Here is a 19,155-nt window from a genome sequence, read left to right on the forward strand (position 1 = left end):
TAAATATATAGTTATAAAATAAATTTAGATTGAAAGCAAATGTATATCGCCATGTTTGTTGTCAGAACTATCAACAACTTCATCATAGAGATAAAAAAAAACAAGAATCTGAAATATTTTTACAACTAAAGTTTTATAAATAAGAGACCTATTATTACTTAAACTTCAATGTGACAGGAAAAGAAGCTCAAAAGGGATTCAGAACTTGCTTTAAAATGTTTTTCTCTTTTCTTGCATTATAATTGTTTTAAGATTTTAATTTCCTCTACGAATGCGGGAAAAATATATACTATAAAATATTTGGTTATCAAATAAATTATGATTTTTGGTTTTCTATAGTCTGCTAACCCTGAATGGCCATAATTGAGAGGTCTGATTTATCACCATCCTTAAGCTCGATTGTTTGAATTTATATCAGTGAGAACTGGATGCAAAGAAACCATTTATTGAGCTTTGGGTAACATATATTAAAATATATTGACTTGCCATTAGAGAATTCAACATAAGAAAATATATATAATATTAAAATTAATAGACACAAAAACAATTTAGATAATATTTATAATTTCTGAAAACAAAACTTCATTAAAAAAAAATCATATATTTTTTAAAAACATTATTGGATTTTTAGGGCCAAATATATTGATACATTAAAAAAAGTGCAGGCAACTGTCTGATGTAAATGATTTAATGAACAGCCAATTGTTGGATCTAGAGTCAAATAGCAGTTGCAATTAGTAGAATGAATTTTGTGTTCCAAAATTCAATACTATTGAACACAATGCTGACTACATCACAGCATGACATTATGATTAGTCAAGAATCCATACTTCTTTTTTTTTCTATCTTTTTAAAAATATTTTTTAAGGGAGTTATACAACAAAAAAATATAAGATAAAAATTATTTTCCATTGACCAATCATTATATAAATTTCTTTACCCAATAACTAATTATAAAAACTGAGAAATTATTGCAATCTGTATTCATTTAATGATTTTTATTTTACCCTGATTTTGAACTTTTGATTATTCTTCAAGAAATAAATGAGTGCTATGTTTCATTTGATATTTAAGTAATTGAAATTTTAACAAGTGCTCAAAAAAGGGATATTAAAAAAAACAAAAAACAAAGGGGTAACCAATTCCAATGCTTACTCTGAACGACTATTTTGCTTTTGGTGATCGCAGTACCCATTTCATTTAATGCTTTAACTTCATATTCACCACCATCCTCAGCTTTTACAAGAGTAACAGATAATTCATAAGTTTCAAGCCGTTTCTTATCTCTTGATATTTTTATGTGAGCATCACTAGTAAGTTCTTTACCATCCTTGAACCTGAAATAGGCAATTATTTAATAACTCAGTGGTCAATATTGTGTTATTTAATAAAATTTCAATTTACACACATTTATAATCCTTTAATAAACTTTTTTTTCTCTCAAGTATTCTCTAATGTTATTTTTGGAAGATTTATTATTTTCCATCGTTTGATTTTTTTTTCTATCTGGTAGTAATATGCTAACAAAACAACATTTAACTAAGTAATATGAAAATATTATTATAATAAACATTACAATGATGAATGAAATTTTAGACAATATCAGTAATGATCACTTACAAATACATAGACCATAATAAATTTTTTAATGTGTAAACTTGATTTTGAAGGCATTAAACAAATTTAACAGGAATTAGTTAATTAACAACAAAATTAGGAAACAGAGCTAATTAATTACACACTATATCAAACGGATAGTTATAAACCAGTAGTTCTAAACTCTAGTGAGTGAGTGATCAGGAGGTAGTGGCTTGATGGCCAGATACTACATCATTTTTCTCAGATCAATAAATTACAAATCTTGTGAGGGTAGCAGAGACTGTCTGATCCAAGCTAATTCTAGTTAGCGAATGATTTGATGATATATAATGCTTAGAGTTATCTTTTCTAACTCATTATGCTTAGTCACTTATGCTGTCTTTCTATGGTTCATTTGAATATGATTAATTTGGCTGAGTGCTTCTTTATTTAAAATTTGGCTATTCCTAATATAATTTATAATAAAAAAAAAGTAATGTACAGTCAAATTCAAAATTATAGTATGGTTAAAAATTAAGGTGGGGCAGAGAAGTTGAGTGTTTATGAAATAATCATAAAAATTGTAGTTTATACATTACAAACATTTTAGTTCTATATTAAATTAGTTGTAATATAGCATTTAAGAAACATTATGAGTGAAAAATTAAGTCTGGCAAGTGACATCTATTATAGTTGGTTTATTAGGTGCAGCAGAGAAGATGGAGGGGAGGGTCATGGGAATTCACTTCCAGTGACGACCATGGAGTTTTGGATGGTCCTCCCTAGACTTCAACTCCTATCCCCGCCAAACAAACCAACTCAGAATGCCTTTGACAATATGTGACAATTTTTCATATATGTTTATTGAATGCTATACTCCAACAATATATTTTTTAAGAGCAAAAATAAAGATTTTATGATTATTTTTAAAACACTCCACCTTCCTGTCTGATCCTGCATATTATTATAATTTTTCATTTTGATAATTTACCAAACAAAAACAAAATTTGAGCTTGAAAAAATAAGTCCTATTTGGCACTGTTTTAGATACCATATACTAGCCGTATTTTAGTTATCATTTTAACTTTAATATAAATACTACTTCTGATCTTCCTTTCCATCTTGTTATAATTTCTAACTTCAACTTTTAAATAAGGATGAAATGTTACTATAATTTTTTCTTCCTCAATCATAAAACTTATTTTAATTTTTTTTTTCCTGAACTAGCCTAAACCAGATATCATTCCTTCCATTATAAACTCCCTAAACACCCAAACCCGCTAGTTTCTAACTTGGCTTCCTCTTCCATTCCTGACAATCCTCCGAGGCACCTGAAAAAAAGATGGCCACGAGATCTGCTAATGTAAAAACGTCATTAGAGTGCTATCAATGGGTAGTTTCTCTACATGCCTGTATCACTCTACTATAACTGAGGTCAAATTTACTGAATGTGCTGCTGTTAATGTACAGTTGTAAATATCAATAAAGATATTAAAAAAAAAATTCCGAAAAATGCATTTAAATTTTTGTTTAAAAAAAATAAAATAATGATGAATGAAAAAAAATAAGTAAAAATTAATATGAATGATGTGTTAAAGCCCAAAATTTTGGTTTCTATTTAGGTTAATTTATTTTGGCAACTTTCCAAGTGACTTTTAATTTTGTTAGTTGTAAGTTTATGTTTATTCATTTATTTTTTTTTAACTATAAGTAATTTTGTAATTTTAATTTGGTACATAAAAATAAGGGATATAAGGAGGTTCAGTGTTTATAAATACATTGCGGAGGTGTAACACGGGCAGAACGATACCGAAGGCAGTGGGGCCAGTTCCTGCATAACCGCGGATGAGCGGATGAGCATTTGGCAGTGAAGATTTAGGCAGCACTGGAGCGATGTTAGGTGACATTGGCACGGTGTAAGACGCTAGAGACTCACTGCTTCGCGGACGCTCCACCGCCATTGTTTTTTTACTCTAGTTTGTTGGAACTATTTTTGTTTTGGAACTCTTTCACCGGCAGTCACTACTGTGCAGTCTACGTTTTTTTGGAGTCGTCGGACTGCCAGGCAACCTCTCTCTCACCAGCTTGCCGGTGGTCATCCTGGTCAACCAACTCTAGACTCGTAATGTTATTGTGATATGCGCATATCGACCACCATGCCCATCTGTGAGTGACTTTCTTTTCTTCTTTCGAGCTTCATATTTTCTTTTTTTCGGCTTTTAATTAACTTATTATTTCTTGTGTAAATAGAATTTTTTTTTTTTTGTTTGTACATGTATCAAAATATTTTTATCTTTTTTACTCCACAATTCATTATATTTCATTATATTATTAACAACATAACAGTTCATTTTTTGTTTATATTTTAATTAATTAAATCTGTATATCACTTGGAAAGTTATTTTTTTATTATTTCATTTTCTCTATTATTAATTTTTTTTTTGTATGTGATCTTTATTTCAGGTCCTCCGTTTTTTGTTTGTTTTATTTTATCTCAAACCAGCGAACATTTCCCTCTGGGGAAGAGGTCGGTTTTTCACACACGAAACACCCCTCGCCCATCATGATGTAAGATTTGAAGATATTTGACAATTGGAAGTAGTGAGTCATAAAAAACAGTTAGTATGCAACTAATTTGATTTCTGAAAAGAGCTTTTCCATATTTCTGAGAAATACTACCAGAAGGAACACTTTTATCACTCATTTTCCATTTATAGATATCAGATATCACTCTTTATAAGGTATGGAAGCAATAACTGAAGAAATAACATCAAAATATATGAAAAGAAAGATATTTGTTGAAATAGTTTAGTAGTAAATATATAGAACATTCACTCTTATCAGATGTCATTTTTTATTGTGTTTGTAATCACACAAAATGATTACAATTATAATTACAAAGAAAACCAGAGATCATAATTGAATAATGAGAATTGAATTATGGGCTGGAATAAGGTATGTTACAATTTTTAAATTGTGCAGGACAGGTCAAATAATGTGTTCTTTTGTTTTGATATGTTCTTTGTTAATGATTCTTTGTGTCACAAACGTTATTCCAATATTTTCAGCAATATTATCATGGAATCATAAACTATACAATTATTCTAGCAAAAGTTTAATGTACTTAATGAAATTTAAAACTCATACAAAGAAACCATTCTTTTTAAAATGGCAAGTCCCTAAATATTTAACTGTAAAAACATACTAACATAAAGTGAATACCATCATTGGAATAAATATTTTAATACTTAAGTAGTATTACAAATACCATCATTGTACATGTTTTATACTTTACTTATAGTATTTAATTATGTATCAAATTAGATTAGCAACTAAATTAAAGAGAGCTAATATGAAAAAATATATATTAAATTTAACATGGAAGCAGACCATTTAACATCCGGTTCAGGTGTTGCATCTATTTCAATACGAAGAGTCAATGTATCCCCTTCATTAACAGTAACATCTTCAAGTGGTTTTTTGAACTTTGGTTTGCCTAAAAGAAAGGTTTTTTTTTTATTATTTGGATTTAGTCAGTAATAAATTCATGGAAAAATAAAAGAAACTTCAATAAAGATCCATACAATTATAATAATAAAACCTAACAAACTTGGAGGTTCAATGGTAGTAACATTCTCTGCCTACATGCCTCACTCTAAAAAACCCAGTCAAAACTTGAAATCAAAAAGTCAGATCCATCACAATCTATCTACATCTAAAACTTGGTATCCCACTTGGATTTTTACCTCTCCTATTTTTATCTATCCTTGGAATTTAATGTCTCTTGCTCTTATTAAGGGATGAATGGTAGTGGGTTTAATAACATTTCTTTCTCTTCAAGTGTCATAATTATATGCTAGGATCTTTCAATTGACTAGATCAGTGGAAATGAAATGCAGAAAATAAGACAAAATGAATAAGATTTTAACAATAAATACTTTTTGATTCAGTCCAGTAATTTAAGAAGAAGCTACATACAATTTATTTTGATTATACCTTAAATTCAACTCTGAAACAAAATCTAAGATAATACTTACATAACACAGTAAGATCAGCTGATGTTTCATTACTACCATAGTCATTAGTAACTTTACAGGTATACTTTCCACTGCAGTCTCTATTAACATCTTTCAGTACAAGAGTATAAGTACTATCATGCTCGGTAAAAGTAATATTTTTCTGCTTTTCAGATAATTCTTTATCATTGTGGAACCTAAAACAATAACATAATTTCTAGTAGCTAAATTTCATGACCAAAATTAATAAAAAACTGAAGACTGGCTAATTTATCAGTTAATTTTAATGCAAAATTTTGTATGGATATACAATAATAACGTATAAATTACAATCAAAGTTAATTACTTTGTACCTAAAGAGATAATATAGTTCAGGGAAAAAATGATCAGAGGTTATCTGGGCATTTTTCTTCCTCCTGTTATTCACTGTTAAACAGCATGTCTCAAACTTTTATTACTAGATTGCTTCTTCTCAAATCTCTTTTTTCAATTATGACTTTTTGAGATTTGACTGTTGAAAATGTTCAACCAGAAATTGGGGATTCTTTCCTTCAGTAAACATGTCTTCACATGTGGTAGTGCTTAGTCCCTTGATGTTTTTGTTTAATGTATGATTTCTTATTTATTTCTAATATCCTTTCAGTGCAATAATAATATCAAATCAATTAAATAATATGAAATTTGTATCTATTTCAACTTAGATTTATACAGAATACAAATTTTTCTTGAGATATATTTCTTAGTATTTTACCCTATTTTTTTTTTTGTAAAGGAAAACCAACTGCTTATTAAGTTTAAAAGATGAAATATGGTTCTTTTTCATCATTTTTTTTAATTTGCATGTTTTTAGTGGTTCTTGCCTTTAATGGAGACAGCCTTAAATTGCAGCATCTATTAATTCCAAGTCGAAAACACAGAATATCGAAAAAGTCCAAAATTTGATGTAAAGTAACCTGTTCATAAATTAAACACTCTTTGATAGTGTTTAATTTATGAAAGGTTATAAATATTTACTGAAGTTCTTATTTAATTGCCTAACCCACCTGAGTCTGGATCCAATAATTATACTTTATAAAACTGGCAGAATTTAATATATAAGGTCTCATAAACATTGAGTCAACAATGTTTACGAAAAGTAAATCAATGTATTACTGATAACTACCATTGAATTTTCCCTTTAGGGAAAGAATCCACATCCACTGAAAAGCCAACGTTGGTATCTCCTTCTTGGGCGATGACATTACCAAGACCTTTGTGAAAATCTGGTCTAGACTTTACAAATACTTTTCCATAATCACAGCATGTACCATGTATATTTGTCAATTTACAACAATATTCACCACCATCTTCTCTAGTAATAGCATTAATAGTTAATGTATACGTGTCCATGTCATTACTGAGCTTACACCGTGAATCTAAAACCACTGGCTTGTCTTTATAAAGCCTGTAACAGAAAAATTGGATTTAGATACTACAAATAAAACAAAAATGTATTAAGAAAATATCTTCTCAAGTACAAACTATGTATAGGTTAATCAATAATCTTAACAGTATTACAAATACCATTCCTAAGCAAAACTTTTTCAGTTATGTGGAGCAGATATTATTTGAGAAAAATTACTCAAAACTGTCCATTACAATTAATTAATCAAGCTCCTACCATCTATTGACAATTCATTGAACTAGTAAGAGTACTGTGCCCAAGAGTGTGAACAAGATCCACAGTGGACAGAGTATCTGAGCCAAGAGTTATAGCACTCTTTTAACTTATGTTTAATCTATTCAATATGAGTGATTAATTCTATTCCACACCCAGGTGAAGGAAAGGCCAAATTAAGAGAAGAAAGGGAGAACAAGCTCCATAGAAATCTAAAGAAGTCATCCACCTATTATTAGCAAGTAAAACTATATCTTCTATTATGCTTTAACATCTCACAGTTTAAATTAAATAGTCAAAATTTAATTCATTAACAACACTAACCCATATTTTACTCCCTTTTAGCTTAAACCCCACATAAAATCAGTGTTTTTGTATTGATTTTTTTTACCACTAACATAATTTTAAATCTCTTTACAAATATAGTCCATATCAGCAATACCAATCAGTTATAACTAATTCTGATGATATCCCCCCAATATTGTACATCACAATGAACTCAGGGAGATTACAAAAAAGTAATATTAAACTCCTCTGATACAAAATTTTCGACTTGAGCAAATGTTTTTAACAATTCAATATTTTATTATTTCTTTGAAAAAAACTTTGGTTCTCGTGGTAAGAACTAGGTTTATGCCCTGATAAGAAATAATATTTTATTCACCTGCTTCTTTTATTGGCTGACTAAATTGTTTTAAACAATTTACTATTTATTACTTCTTTGAAAAGTTTTGATTCTTTTAGTGAGAAGAACTAGTTTTATGCTTTAAAAAATAGTTAACATTCATTCTCCAACTGTTTGAAGTTTCCAATAGGTGTGAAGTTTCAGTGCAGTACCTGTTTTGGTTGTTGTGTTATCACATTATAATTAAAATTAGTTCACTTGATATGGTGAGATTGTAACACCCTGATTCATGATTTTTTTGTGAACTGTACCTACTTTTGTTTCTGTAAACAGATATTATTACAGCCCTAACTATTAGAATAGCCAAAGTTGTTCTGACAATTTCTCTATTTGAATTTTAAAAGAAAATTTAGGTATCAGGATCATAAATGTTTAGATAAAGTAAAATGTCCTAAAAATCAAGTAGTATGACCAACCTAAAAAGAAAGTTGCAAATACATCTGATACAGAACTGTGTCTTTACGTCTTCATTGTTTCAGCTATGGTAGGTGAATAGCAGAATGGCCAGTGTTATGGTAAAAATAGCAAATTTTGGATAGAGTGGAAAATAAGGCTAAAAATGAAAAGGAATAGCATTACACAGCAAAAACCGGAGAGAGGTTTTTGAGGACTTGGTTGAGGGATGAGATATTGCATTATAAGTGTAATTATATCTTTGAAATTACTACTTTTACTAGATGATCCACTACGAGTTCTATGTAACAACAACACAGTGTCAGGCTTTGGTCTCCTTCATCAACTTCAAACACCAATTATCTAAGTCTTATATGACTGCCATCCAATTTATGACTCTAAGGTTTTTCATAGTGTTATTTACTACTCCACCAACCAACTTCAAATTTAGTCTTCCAAATTATATTTTACATATATCTAAATATTAAATTTTTGTATGTAAATGTGTAAAAAAAAATTATTAAGGTGCAATATAAACTTTGTTGATTGTAACTATATGTTAATAGTAAACTGTTGATTAGAAATATTTTTATTTGTAGAACTGGATTATGGCTGAGTAGCCTATCACCCATTTTATAGATGAGGCAGATAATTGACGTTTCCCATGATCTCAGTATAGCTTCCTCCATCCAGATAGTGAAGAGGAGAATCTGTAATACTTTAGTAAGCTCACATCCGCTATGCTTAAAGAGCTGAGCTGTGACATCATTTCCTGAAGCTTTGTGATTTCATAATGAGATAATTGCATCATTCATTTCTTTCTTACTAGGTCTGACTGTGAGCTATTGCCTATCTCTCAATATACTCCTGTTTCTTCCTCTGTAATTTCTTCATTAAGAAGGTCTGTGAAGAGTTACCTCTATTCATTTAAGATAGCTTTACTATCCGTGAACTCACCTTTATCATTTGTACAGTAGGTTTGCTTTTTAGGTATTTAGGTTTCCTGCGACTGTTAATGTTCCGGAAAAATTCCCACACAATATCTGCAGCTTCTTCTAGTGGTTTGGAGCAGGTATAAGTTTGGAATATATTAATCTCTCCTACATAAGACAACTGAATTGAACACTAAACAAATATTTCCAAGCACCTTACCAAAGAATGCCCTCATTAATTCAACAAAAGGGAAAGTGTCTAAAATAGGAAAGTTATTATTTTGTCATTTGATTTCCCAGCTAGGAGATAGGAAAATGCTCACCACCAGATTAGACAGGTAATGAGAAATACAATACCGAGAGATTGAGTTCAAGGAGTTGAGGAGAGAAAGAACCTTTCTTGGGAACGGCCTGGGTCTGGTCTTTACTCAAACCATGGGAACAACCAATGAAGATGTATCTTTTAGAACACTCTTACTGTGACTAACTATGCACTATTAAATTTCACAACCTGTCTAATGTGACAATTAGAACATTATCAAGAATTTCAACAAATTCCTAGGATAGTTTGGTCTAAAACGGTCATTATTTAATTCAATATAATCATCATTAAAAATGAGGAAAAAAAAAAAAAAAGCAATTTTAACTAAGGGAAAGGATTACATTAAATAAGCTAAGAGAAATTCAAGAAAACAACTATTTGAAATTTGAGATTGGAATATGTCAAATAATAATAATAAAAAAAAAACAAGATAAATATATAGGTTAGTTATCATTTTCAACATAATAGTAAATTGTTATACGGGCCATTCTCCAAATATGGTGCTATTTAGCAATCAAACTTTTTTGAAAATTAAAGTTGATTATCAGATTTTTTTTTATTGCCTTCAGGGAATGCTCCGTGATAATATTCTGAAGTATTAGTTTTGTGATATTGATTTTAAAAAGAAATTATTCTAGGGAGTAACATATATGACTAAGGAGTGATGAAACAAAATAGAGCCTAATTACTATATTAATTCTAATTAAACATATTTATTAAGTAGTTATCAGTCTTAACTTTTTGGCCATAAACTATTTTCAACTTAAAACATAGTTTGGATCTCTAAAAAATAAAACTCATCCTGGTTAAAAATACTTGAAATATTCTCACTTTTCCACTATTATCACATCTATTATGATAATAAAACCCTGCATAGAACAAAATATCCAATACCATACACAAACATTATTTTGATGATCTTATATAGAAAAACATTGTATGTTCAATCAAGATCTAGCAAGAGGAATGGACCTAATTGATGCTTTTAGTATTTTTTTTTTTTTTTTGCAGATGTGAACTGACTTGATTGGAAAAAACACTTCCATGACATCATTGCCCTAAACTACCAATTGAGAATCCCATTTGTCAAAGAAAAGGGGTCCTAATAGTAACATAATATTCAAATAAAAATTGATATTGAAAGAAAATGATATACTTGTCTCTTCATTGCCATCCAAGTTACTCCCTAGCCCCCTGAGAATTTTTCTTAAAGCTAGGGACTGCCTAAGGAGAGACAAATCAACCATTTTTCTTCTTTACATTCAAGAGAAGCTTCACACAAAAAATAATAATAATAATAATAAGCATGTATGTAAAGAGGTTCCAAAATAATACGTAACTATTTAATTTACAAAATTGAAGTCTTATTAGTATTGATTTAGTTGAGTGCTAAGGAATGAACATCAATAAACATACTCGCACATTTTTCATTCCCTTTCACATTCTGGAACCAAATAAAGAGGTTAAGGAAGAGAGCTAAGGAGACTACTTGTTTTTTCCTCCTTCTAATGTGTCCTGATCACCTTTCAGTATGAAATTTTTCTTTGTGAGGGTATTAGTGGGCATTTTAAAGGCGGAGAAGGAAGTGACTGAAACCCGTCCAACAGAAGTAAAAAATGTTTTAGTGATTGGCGTGTTCCATCTAAAATTCAAATTATATTTTATAACAATACAAGAAATAATACCGAAAAGATGGCAGCCATTGTTTTTAGGTTTACTATAAAATAATCTATTAACATTGACATGTACAATTTCAGCCTCAGCTTTATGACAGGGATAGGAAATGATAAAAGAGCATTATATATTTTATAACTAAATAATGATTAATTATTTGAATTTCAAAGTGAGAAGGAAATATTGGTCTCAAGGAGGATAACAAAAAAATAAAACCATTTACATTCAGATGGTCAATCATTCTTAAAAAGCTCTTAACTGAAATAACACTAAAATTGGAGAATGGCTCATTTAAAATTATAATGGTATTCATTTTTGTTGATAAAAACAATTAACATAGCAATAAAAAATGAATTCTGAAAAATATTAGGCAACCACTTTTTCAAATTAGTTTTAACCTTTAAATAAAATATCAAAAACTTACCACTGAACATTGGGCATAGGAACCCCATGAACTTTAACTAAGAAAGTTAAACTATCACCTTCTTCTGTCTCAACTCTCTTTATTAGATTTTTGGTGAAAATTGGAGCACCTTCTATATCAACTTTACAAAACTCAGATATTTGGCTTATATTGTTTTTACACACAACAGAGTAAGATCCAATATCATGAAGAGAACTTTTTTCAATAAAGAGTGTAAAGGCATTGCCTTCTTCTATCAATTTAATATGGTCAGACTCTTTAACTTCTTTACCATCTTTGTACCTAAAAGTAAAAATTGGTGAATAACTAACTATATAGATATACTTACCAACTAACTCATTGATAATGAACTGTCAAGGTCAGTAAGTTAAAAATAAAAAAAAGAAGACAATAAATTTAAAAAAAAACAACATTATATTCTGTTAAAATCAATACAGTTTTTTTTATTATTCTAAATACAATAAACATAGCTTACCAAGTAACAACTGGTTTAGGATTTGCATCCACCTCAATGGTTAGCCTTATTTCTTGACCAGATATAGTTCTTACATCATGAAGTTTTTTAGTAAAAGAAGGAGCAGCTAAAAAAAAAGTTATATACACATAAATTCAGTAAATAATTTATGTAGCAACATGTGTTGTGCCAAATGACTAGGAATATTTCATGTATTTTGATAAATGATTCTTTCACAGAGTGCCATAGAAGGAAATTAGAAAATTCATATATGTACATGAAAACGCATAATAATACAATGTTCTAAATAACAAATATGATATAAGTACCTTTTACATCCAAGTTTATTGTGTCTTCTGCAACCCCTGACAAATTTGTAGCAATCACATGATATTCACCTCTATCATTTAAAGATACATTCTTAATTACGAGGGCAATAGTTTCCTCATCTTCATATAAAAGTTTAAATTTATCATTCATTAAAATTTCTTGATCATCTTTCATCCTATTAAAAATATAAAGAAATGAAGTTTGCTTATTTTAATTTATTTCATAGTTCAAAAATATTGTATTTATACTGAAAGGACAAATAATGGCACTTTAAATATACTAGACAATTGTAAATGGGCTGCAAGATCATTTACCTTGATCTACAGGATGAACCTCCCAATTTTTAGTTACAATCTTATTCTTTCTACAGTGAGATGGTCAAGATTTATTATGGGACACCAACAAAAGATAACCAACACTTTCCTGGATGAATTCGAACTTTAAACCAATTATAACTTAAGAATGCTAGAGTGCTACTCCAATAAACTCAGCCAACGTGGTCTCTTATTTTTTTTTTCTTAATTATTTAGTTAGGTTTTGTAAGAATATTTACAATATCTAAAATAAATGAAATTCCAGAGAAAATAAAAGCAAGGTTAGAGGTGGGAAATTTTTTTTATTTTGTTGTCATAAGATAAAATCCAGAAAACTCAAAGTTAAGATTGAGAGATATCAATAAGAATCAAAATTAAATAATGCATCAGTTTGAATTCAGAACCTAAATTATGGCGAGTATTTTTATTCATATTCAAGCAAGCTGCATTATTTTTATCATTCCCTGTTAATTTCTAACTTTTTTAAAGTGATAAAACCCTACTGATGTAGTTTTCAAAAATGAAATATTTTTTAAAGAATATTTTATTCTTAGTACAAACTTGTGTAATGGTTTTTAGGCCTAGTTTTCTCTATACTTACTTTACAGCCTACCTGAATCTTTAACCAATGAGGGGTTTTAAAAAGGAAATAATACTATCTGAAAAGTAAACCTAATAATACTGGGTATCTTTACTAAGTTAACATAGTTAAAGCACTTTAATTATTTTTAAAGAAATTGTGGAAAAATATAAAGTGAATCTATGTTAATAAAAATAGTGATGTAATCACAGGAATTTGATAACCTGATGATAAGGGTAAAGAACCCAAAAAGTTGTTGAAATTAATAATAAACATATTTTTATTAGAAAGTTCATCATTTGTTAGAAAGAATGCCATCTAAACGAATTCGTATTTTTTTTTTTTAAAATGCCTTCATGGCTCATTGAGTATAAAAAAAGCAAAACATGAATTTGTCTTAACATTATATTTAGTATTGGAGTCCATATAATGAAAAGTGACCCATCCCATAGCAAACTTTAGAGTTACATGTAGTGAAAAAAACTTTCATTCAGTTTCAAATAAGCAGTGTGGTGGCCGCGATGTCACGAATAGAGCTGATCACTGCAGAGTGGAAACACTCATGTAATAGAGTTTAATACATTTACAACACTGGGATAATAGGACAATAAAGTTAAGAAACACTGGGATATGATGTGGAATGGGTGGTAAACTCACAGGCCAATTCTTAATATCCAATCCTGGGTGTACAGGGAACACGGATTGGGGTTTACTAACACCTCATCTAACTGTTTACTATCTCATACAATTTTGGCTTTCAAATCATAACATAGATTTAAGCTGGATAATATAGCAAAATAGCCAGTGTGCCCAGCAGTAGACAAGAGTGCAAGGCCTGAATTTTTCAGTGGCAGGAGTTCCTGCTTTCAGGAAGAGATACATAAGTTCCATTAGAACTGCAAATCAGCACCTACCATTGATAACATTGTTGGCCTGATGCTACTCTCTTAGGAGTGTTGGATAGAAGACCAACACATAATAACAATGACTATTAAGCAACTGAGGAAAGAGGAGAAGGAAAGGTGTGTTAGGAGGTAGCCTAAAACAATGAGGCTGCACACAACCTTAACTAACTCTGCTTCCATAATGTAGTACATAATGGTAGTGCCATGTAGAGTGAGAAACAGCTATAGGGAGATGGTTTTAGAGGTCAAAAATCCCATATTTTGGTAGGAGCATATCCGTATCTTTTTTATGATTTTCACTTATCCTCATTAAAAAAATACCCACACACCAACGATTTTGGGAACCATTGTTTTTTGCACTCAAAGAATCTTAAAACCTTTATTTCTGTTGAAAACTTGGATTAAAAAATTTTCATAATTGCAATATTTTACTTTACTATATATTTCATATACAGGTAAGTGAATGTAATAATTACTCTGTACCAAAATTAATTTTAAGCATTTAAAAAAAACAAAACATGGTTCTGTAATTTAACAACAAATTATTCATACCATTTTATATCTGGTTTAGGGTAACCTGTAATTTTAGTTTCAAGCATTGCAGAGGATCCTAGATTTGCTTCTGTAATAGTATGTTTTGAAACTATCTGTGGCTTTTCTGGTTCTCGGAACAGAAGGTTTACATTTCCTTTAACATAAAGAAATAATATTAGAATGTTAGGAAAAAAAACAACATAAAATGTCCACATTAAACAAGAGTACTATAAACAAATAAAAATACAATTTATAATGCACTCTGAAATATGGAAATAAAAAGTAGAAAGCTCCACGCTTCCATTTCATAGTTGCCTTCTGTTCAACCATTTGCTTTGAACAGGTAGGTGGTCTTGATTCGTTCTTTGCTCATTTATTATCATTATTATTATTTTTATTTATATTTATTCTTTCAAGACGTTTATTTAATCTCTGCTTTCTTCTTTTTTTTTTCCCATATTGTTTTTGTTTTATGTACATCTCCTGTACTTTTTTAACTGTATATTTTACGTATCTTTAAACAATTTTTAATCTTGCCATTGTTACTTATTTTTTATTCTTATCATTGTTTATTCAAGTTTATTTTATACTGATACTATTTTATGTCTTCCTTCCTTTTATTTATATGTAATTTCTTATCACTTTATTTTTACATAAATTACCTTATTGTTGTAATATTCTCAGTCTTCTTTTTTTTGTATCTTTTTAGCTCTGATGAAGCCCTGTAAAGTGGGGCAAAACGTCGGACATTAAAATAGTTTTATACTATTTGTTCTTTTTTTGACCGCAATCCTGACCATCTTCTTATATTTAAAAAGTAGAAATGCATGGTGGTATTTTAAAACTAGTGTTCAAAATAAAACTTAATTTGGAATATCCTTGATTGACGGTGTGTAATTAATAAAAGGAAGATGGTCTCACTGTGTTACATTGTTATAGTTGTTTGTATCGTTTTTAGCCCTGATGAAGCCTTGCAAAGTGGGGTGAAACTTTGACTCATAATAGTTTATTTACTATTTGAGTTATTTTAACCGCACCCAGACCATCTTCCTTTTATTAAAACCTAATTTGTTACTAACTAAACTATTTTACTATTTAGTCCAGAAACCAGTGTACTGATAGTTGACTTATTATCACAAAATTAAAACGTTTCAGATATTGTAATATACATCACAATACTTATCAAGTCAAACAAGAATAGACTATGGCTGCTATATATTCTATAATTTTTGGGTGCCCAAGAACTATATGCTTCACATTTGTTTTTAGAACTGTCAAAGAAGTAAAATAATTTATAGTCGTGAGAGATAGTTGGCTGTGGATGATTTATACGAGGAAAAGATGGTTTGGGGTGCTGTCAAAATATAACAAAATTAACTTATTTAATCGTGCCAACGTTTCGGCCTGAATTTCTAGCCTTCATCAGGGCTAAGAACAGAACAAAATAACAACCAGTGAATACAGAAAATAAAAACAGAATGACATAAAGTAAATAATTCTACAGAATGGAATTAATAAAATTAAAATTATTTAATTATGTGTTATATTTAGACCTTACCCCCCAACCATCTTCTCCTCGTGTAAAATTATAAAATGAAGGAGATGGTCAGGGGTACTTAATGTCCGATGTTTCGCCCCACTTTGCAGGGCTTTGTCAGGGCTAAAAAGATACAAAAACAACTAAGAACATTACAACAATAAGATACAAAAAGGTAAATCAAGGTAGGATAAATATTATGTAAAAAATAAGTAATAAGAAACTTATGTATAAATAAAAGGAAGGAACACATAAAATAGTATTATTATAAAATAAACAATGGGGGTGGCTGGCCGTTTAATGGTTACATTTCTATTTCAAATGTCATATATACAGGAAATAGTCATAAAAATATGACTAAAAATGAAAAATAATACAAGAAAGATACAGAAATATAATAATAATAATAATAATAACTATAATAATTTTCAAATTTAGGAATAACTAAGTAAAAATAACTAAATAATATATACTGAAGAAAATATAGTTAGGAAAGTAAATAGAATATAGGATATAATAACAATGATTGTAAAAGAAGTAAATAAATAATAAGTAAAAGTAAATAAAGAATATTAAAAAAAAAAAATGTAAAAATAAAATACAAAATAATTAGACAATGATAGCAACTGTTGTTTTTTATATATCGTGAAAATAATAATTTATTTACACTGATAATAATAATAGTAAAGATAACAGGAGTAACATGAAAAATTTAAAGTGAAATAAGGTAATTTAAAAATCTGAAGTGAAAGTTTACAAAACAAAATAAAAATATATATAAGTGCCTGGGCCTGGTAAGATGTAAAAAGAAGTATATAAAAATATTAAAAATAAGCAATGAAGTATAGAAATGAGTATAAAATGTGTGATAGAAAGTTACAATATAGGTGATGATAATGATAAGTGAAATAAGTTAATAGAAACATGTGAAGTAAAAGTTTACAATATAAAAAAAAAGTTAATGTGAAAGTTAATAAAACATAGATAAATAAATATAAGTGAATGAAGCAATAGATAATATAAGTGATAGAGAGAACAAACAGGTGAAAAAAAAGCATAATAGAAAAATTTGGTGATAATAAAATGAGCGTAAATTATTCAGTTTTAATTAAGTTTAATATATGGCTGTAGGTATGTGAGGTACAGTTTTTATCGATTTTGTGGAAGGAGTTCAAGATGTATATAAATGGGTTCTGAGATGAGTCTCTTTTGGTAGTTTGGAACAGTGGCTAAAATAGTGGTATGGTCAAAATCAAAAGCATGATTAAGTGTATGGGCATGTTCTGAAAGTTTGGAAGCGGCTGAGTTGTGGGAAGTTATGGATAATTTGTTGAGAGATGAGTTATCTGAGGTGGTTCTTATTTTCGCCTATATATGAAGAATTACAGTTGGGGGAGGAACAAGGAATCTGGTAAACAACATTAAAGTTGTATTGGAGAGGAATAGGATTCTTAGTATTAGTAAAAAAGTAAGATCCTAACCATACTAAACCATCTTCTTCATATTTTAAGTTATACGATCAACTATATATATAAAATAATTTATTTTTGTTTTAAATGTATTAGAAATGCTTATTTGATAATAAACTTGCAATTTTATAATACAAATGTTTTAAAGGGGGTTTTTCTGATAAGCCAAAATCATAATAACATCACATTCTTTGTTATTAATGATTGCAAAATTAATACTGGACTCATTTTTTTTATTATTTAGGAAAATTAGGATTTTTTTTAATATGATACGGGTGAAACAATTGTCCAACATAAGAATTGAACATTATCCAATGCTCTGAAGATGATATAGTACATTATTGCCAAGTAGTGGGGTAGATGTTTTAGCTAGAGCTATTCTTGTAGGACTTTGTATTAAGTTTTAGTTTGATGTTAATAAATCAACTTCTGTACATAGATTTATGATTTTCTACCATTTTAGGAATTTTTTTTTTTTTTTATTAGGTGATATAAATTATTTTAAAAAAGGAATTTTATGCACCAATATAAAAAAATCATTAAAAAATTTTAGTGAGAAAGGAAATACTTTAGATAAAAAATTTCATATGCAGTGGAAGGAACAAAGTATTCAATAAAGATAAACCTTATGTGCTGTTTACATAAAAATTTTATTCTTCTGCTAGTTACTGGCCTAGGTTAATCAGTTACACATCTATAGTTATCTGAATAGTAGATGTTTCATATCATTAAAAATATAGGTAACTTTAAGAAGATGAAAAGTGTCATTTCATCAATAGCTGTGTTGCTCATTATTGAAGAAATAAAAATCCAGCATTTTTCATAACATGAAATTAAGAAAATTTCTTGAATATCAGGTATATAGCATTAAACAGACGAAAAAAAAAGTGTTTAGAAATTCTTTGAAAATTCTTCTTGCTAAGCTATAAACCTAAAATAATTTATACCACAATATGTGTAGTAATTTGGATTTATTGGATATTTCTATACTTCAATCACTCAAGAAGAAATAGATACAAAATTTTAATTTACCAGAAAAAGTTCTGAAGGTCAGAACATTCATTCATTGTCAGAATAGGGAAAAATAATTATAGAGTGATAAGTATTTTTCAGAGATCAGTACAAAAATATCCCTATGGCTAAGGGGAAAAATTAACCCATGAACACACTATAAATCCTAACACTTTTGGATGCAACTCATCTGTGAGATAAAATATTAAATTTCTGCTTAGATCTAAATGAAAAATTAAAAACTGAACTTTTCAACAAAAAATAGTTATATTTTTACTTTAAATTAACTTTTTTACATAATCATAGGAATAATCCGGATAAAAATGTTTATTGGACATGA

The 19,155-nt window shown here is 28.8% G+C and overlaps 1 protein-coding gene across 4 annotated transcripts in view; it reads right to left on the reverse strand.

Moving 5' to 3' along the window:
• Obsc (Obscurin) overlaps window positions 1-19,155 on the reverse strand; it is a 185,041-nt gene that overhangs the window by 95,717 nt on the left and 70,169 nt on the right. For all 4 annotated transcript variants that reach the window (XM_067045343.1, XM_067045345.1, XM_067045344.1 and 1 more), the window contains 8 exons: window positions 14,817-14,952; window positions 12,465-12,640; window positions 12,157-12,262; window positions 11,682-11,963; window positions 6,757-7,038; window positions 5,616-5,791; window positions 4,969-5,074; window positions 1,156-1,337 (listed from right to left, as the gene is read on the reverse strand). In XM_067045343.1, the coding sequence (XP_066901444.1) occupies window positions 1,156-1,337; window positions 4,969-5,074; window positions 5,616-5,791; window positions 6,757-7,038; window positions 11,682-11,963; window positions 12,157-12,262; window positions 12,465-12,640; window positions 14,817-14,952 (1,446 nt within the window). The remainder of the gene's footprint in view (window positions 1-1,155; window positions 1,338-4,968; window positions 5,075-5,615; window positions 5,792-6,756; window positions 7,039-11,681; window positions 11,964-12,156; window positions 12,263-12,464; window positions 12,641-14,816; window positions 14,953-19,155) is intronic.

Source organism: Halyomorpha halys, unplaced genomic scaffold (genome assembly GCF_000696795.3).
Source record: "Halyomorpha halys isolate HHAL.00 unplaced genomic scaffold, Hhal_1.1 Scaffold179.1, whole genome shotgun sequence".
NCBI lineage: Eukaryota > Metazoa > Arthropoda > Insecta > Hemiptera > Pentatomidae > Halyomorpha > Halyomorpha halys.